The sequence below is a fragment of the Ochlerotatus camptorhynchus genome, unplaced genomic scaffold (genome assembly GCF_037179485.1).
Source record: "Ochlerotatus camptorhynchus isolate MF236.1 unplaced genomic scaffold, CSIRO-AGI_Acam_v1.1 ptg000285l, whole genome shotgun sequence".
NCBI classification, from domain to species: Eukaryota; Metazoa; Arthropoda; class Insecta; order Diptera; family Culicidae; genus Ochlerotatus; species Ochlerotatus camptorhynchus.
In genome coordinates, this window is record NW_027040774.1 from 368,676 (window position 1) to 373,299 (window position 4,624).

The following is a 4,624-nucleotide window of genomic DNA, read 5'->3' on the forward strand; positions in this document are numbered from 1 at the left end:
CGGAATTTTTATTATTTTCATATAAGGTCGAACTTTTGCCCCACCTTACTCTAAACTTTTTTACAAAATGAAGCATCCTAGGGTGTCGCTTATGACGGATATTTTATCAAAAATCCTGTGTACCTGCCATTGACTACGGACAATTCTACATACAACAAATCATCAATTATCAAGTTTAATCGTCTTCGCTTCAGTAATCCGGCTGATAAGCAATGTAATCACATAACTATTTGCCACATTGTGACCACCACCCAAATCAATGTCTGTTCAATTAACGTTCCCCAGATCAGTTACTACGTGCACTAGTACGAACTTGAACTTGTACATATTACAAGTTGCCTTTAAGCGCTGAAAAAAACACGATTATTCCACCCCGGCACCGGCTGCATCTCGTACTAGTAATGCTGTCAGTCATGGCTGCACTATAGGGTTGCTTGCTCAGTAGCCCACAAAGGGGGAGGTGACTGTAGTTAGCGAATGCAGCTCCATGGAATTGTCTCCACGTGTAAGTTCACGCCGTTGCATAGTGGGGACAAAAACGTAAAAATGTCTCAAAATTCAAAAATTCCAGTTCTCGCTGGAGAAACTTGATCAAATTATTCCATCTTACTGGAAAAAAATCTCAGGAATCGAATGGAACTGGTTTCAACTTGCGCAAGATAGTTAGAATTGGGGCTCATGCGGGAACCCCAATTTGCACTATTGTGTGTATGACGAAACCAGTTCTATTCGATGCCTGAGATTTTCTCCTGTAAGAAGGAATCATTTCATCATGTTTCTCAAGCGAGAACTGAAGTTGTTGAATGTTGAGACATTTTAACATTTTTTATCCCCAGTGTGCGCTGCAAAGGATAGTTCTGCCGCATTCATCGTAGAGGGCTAGCGCTGTTTAAATATGTAATAGTTCTGGCTGATCAGAACCAGTCTAATAGTAGCCGTGCGCCAGGTTGGGAAAGTGCGCGATGCGCGATTTGTTCGAATTGAGCTCCGTAGAATAAAGAAATTTGTACAGGATGATGTACGCTGTTAGTGGATTATTGTCGCTGGTGCTAAGCAATTACTACTATTGTGCACAAGCACAGGATAGTATTATGTCAGTTTTTGAGTTCCTTCAGGATGGCGGCAAAAGACTGAACAATGAACTTCCCGATCGGAGGGACCTGAAAGATGAATACGACTTTGTAATTGTTGGAGCCGGATCAGCCGGATGTGCTCTAGCAGCCAGGCTGTCGGAAATTAGTGATTGGAATATTTTACTCATTGAAGCTGGTGCGAATGAAAACCTACTGATGGATATTCCGATGTTTGTGCATTATATGCAAAGTTATGACGTGAACTGGGATTATAGAACAAAGCCAAGTGATCAGTACTGTCTAGCATTTAAAAACAATCAGTGTAGATTTCCACGCGGCAAAGTGATGGGCGGATCAAGTGTGCTCAATTATATGATATACACCAGGGGAAACCGAAGGGATTTCGATAGTTGGGCCGCAGCCGGAAACGAAGGATGGAGTTATAAGGAAGTGCTACCATATTTCCAAAAACTAGAACGCAGTGTTGTTCCTGACGCGTATCCTGGATATGCGGGGAAGAATGGTCCGTTGTCAGTATCGTATGTACCTTACAAATCCAAAATATCCAAGTTGTTCGTGGAGGCGTCATCACAAGCCGGAATCCCATACGTGGATTACAATGGACCTAAACAAATTGGAATATCGTTCATGCAAAGTACCACCAGAAATGGATACCGTGATAGTACAAACGCGGCATACTTGTACCCATTGAAAAATCGAACAAATTTACACGTGAAGAAGAAGAGTCAAGTTACCAAAATTCTAATCGACAAAGAATCAAAAAAAGCTGTTGGTGTGAAATTTTATCACAATCGCAAATACTATACAGTCAAAGCACGATATGAAGTAATATTGTCTGCCGGAGCGATAGGTTCCCCTCACCTATTGATGCTATCCGGTGTTGGTCCTAAGCGGCATTTACAAGAGAAAGGTATCAAGCTAATAGCAGACTTGCCTGTAGGCTATAATTTCCAAGACCACACTGCAGCGGGTGCACTCACTTTTCTTGTCAACAATACTATTAGCATGATGGTGGAAAAGGAAATGTCACTCGAGAACTTTATGGATTTCCAAATACGTCACACGGGGCCACTAACGTCAATCGGCGGATGTGAAACAATAGGCTTTTTCGACTCAGAAGACCCTAATGATGCTGATGGATGGCCAGATTATGAATTAATGCAAATCGGCGGAACTATGGCAGGCGATCCATCCTTCGAGATAAACTTCAACTACAAGCACGATACATTTCAAAAGTTGTTTGGAGAAATTCAACGGAAAAGCCTCAGTGGATTCACTGTTTTTCCATTGATTTTGAGGCCCCGGAGCAGCGGCAGGATTTACCTTAAAAATGCCAGCCCTTTCAAGTACCCTGTGATAGAACCAAACTACTTCTCGGATCCATACGACTTGGACATCTCGGTGAAAGCCATTCGTAAGGTACTAGAAATCGTAGAGCAGCCAGCATTGCAAAAAATCAACGCTCATTTATTGCCCGTGCCAATGCCAGGATGCGAGCAGCACGAATTCAACTCCGATGACTACTGGCGCTGTTTCACGAGACATGCCACCTATACCATTTATCATCATGTGGGTACATGCAAAATGGGTCCACGAAAGGACCGCACGGCTGTTGTTGATCCCCGTTTACGGGTACACGGAATCCAAGGGCTTCGGGTGGTAGATGCGAGCATTATGCCAAATATCCCTGCTGGGCACACCAATGCACCGACGGTGATGATCGCTGAGAAAGCTGCCGATATGATCAAAGAAGATTGGAACATGGTTCGGTGACGGTAGTTTTCGGACCGGAAAACGGTAAAGACAAACAAGCTTTAATTTATTGTGATCGGACTTAGGAGAAGACTAGATAAATAAATTGTTTAGTTCAATACGCGTTAAATTATGTTTTTTTGTGAATTATATTCCGAAAGTTTTGTTCTTGTTTCATCAAATCTGTGTTGTGATCAAGTGTCAACCGGGGCTGCAACAATAAGTTGGTTTTCTCGATTAAGCTGCAATGCAAACATGAAGAAATCATGTACTTTTCTCAAACTTACGAGCTTATCATAATATTTTGTGTAATTTCTCAAAATATATGTTGTATATGGTTGCTAGCTATGGCCATTGCACAATGGTCCTAAAGCAAGAAGACACAGAAAAAAATATCTGAATTTTACTGGTGATGTAAACATTCATGCATATAATCTTCCTTTTCACGTAAAGCAGCTTGCAAGAAATGTTACAAATAAAGGTAGACAGTTTTACACAATATATGGAATTTTGCATGACATTGCATTTACAGATCTATAATGTAAACTTGTAGGATATATGACGCTCCATTTATGTGCATCATAGTAACGTAAATTTACTCTACTATTTTTAGCTGTGTAGGAAGACAAAATGCGCTTGAACCATAAGTTAGGGCCAATCTTTTGATGAAAGTGAAAGTAGAGTGGTCCATATGGTCATTGAGTTCAAAATATAAATCTTTTTATTACTTGATACAAAATATTTGACAAAGTCGAACTATATATTTAAAACAATTTTGCTGAAAAGATACATTTTCTATCTATTATGGTTCTCATTTTATACTAGTTTTATTAAATCATTTAGGGTGACCCCTGAAATATCATATGTTTTTAATTATTTTTTCATACATTTATTTTTCGTAAAAAAAAAATTGCTGAAGAAACCATGTTGCTGTCTCATTTAGATGAAAAACTATTAACGATTTTCGTGTTAAAATACACGTGTTAAAAGTTAATTAACTGAGTTAAGCAAAAGAAGCTCTTGTAGTTTTTACAATATATATAATAGCATGAAGAGACTACACAGGGTATATAAAACATACAAACAACACACACATAGCAGTGAAAAAAACACTGACGGCTGTTGTACTATGTATCGTGGAATATATGCGGTGAGAGGCTTTTATATTTTTTTTCCTTGATTTGTTTTCCTTCGATCTTGTTTTCCGTGCTGCTACCGACGCCAAGAAGGCAGCTCCCACACCTGGACCCTACCTATCGACCCATCAACTCATGAACCGGGGACCAACGACTTTACTTCCCTTCCGAAGGAAGGCGTGATCAGAGATGTTATGCCTCAGAACATCCCGGTGGCGGCGACTGGGATTGAACCCAGGCCTGCTGGGGTGAGAGATAATCACGCATACCACAACACCACTTGCGCCGCTAGGCTTTTATACTGATTTCTTAAACATTTGAATTGATTACAGCCTGACACCGTTTGCGAGATTGATCACCCTATTTACCTAAAACCTCCTAAAACCAATGATTTAAGCGCAAATATTTTTGTCTTGAGGAGTTCCACGCCAACTGACGAATCGATTTTGTTTTTCCCACTCCAAATTCCATGAAATCTCGCATAATTGTTCACTAGGGGCAATGAACCAAGTTTAGACTGACGCCTATTATTTCAGAACCATAGCACGAGAAAGGCTCATCTAATCGATATGACGTCTGAGACAACTTTGTGGAAACTGAATTTCCTTTTCGGAAAAATAAATTAATATATAGGGGAAATAG

The 4,624-nt window shown here is 40.2% G+C and overlaps 1 protein-coding gene across 1 annotated transcript; it reads left to right on the forward strand.

Annotated features, from left to right (window-relative positions):
* Positions 1–741: 741 nt before the first annotated feature.
* On the forward strand, positions 742–3,204 carry LOC135706675 (glucose dehydrogenase [FAD, quinone]-like). The gene has a single exon (XM_065228322.1). The coding sequence runs from the start codon at positions 1,014–1,016 to the stop codon at positions 2,865–2,867; it is 1,854 nt and encodes a 617-aa protein (XP_065084394.1). The 5' UTR covers positions 742–1,013; the 3' UTR covers positions 2,868–3,204.
* Positions 3,205–4,624: the final 1,420 nt, after the last annotated feature.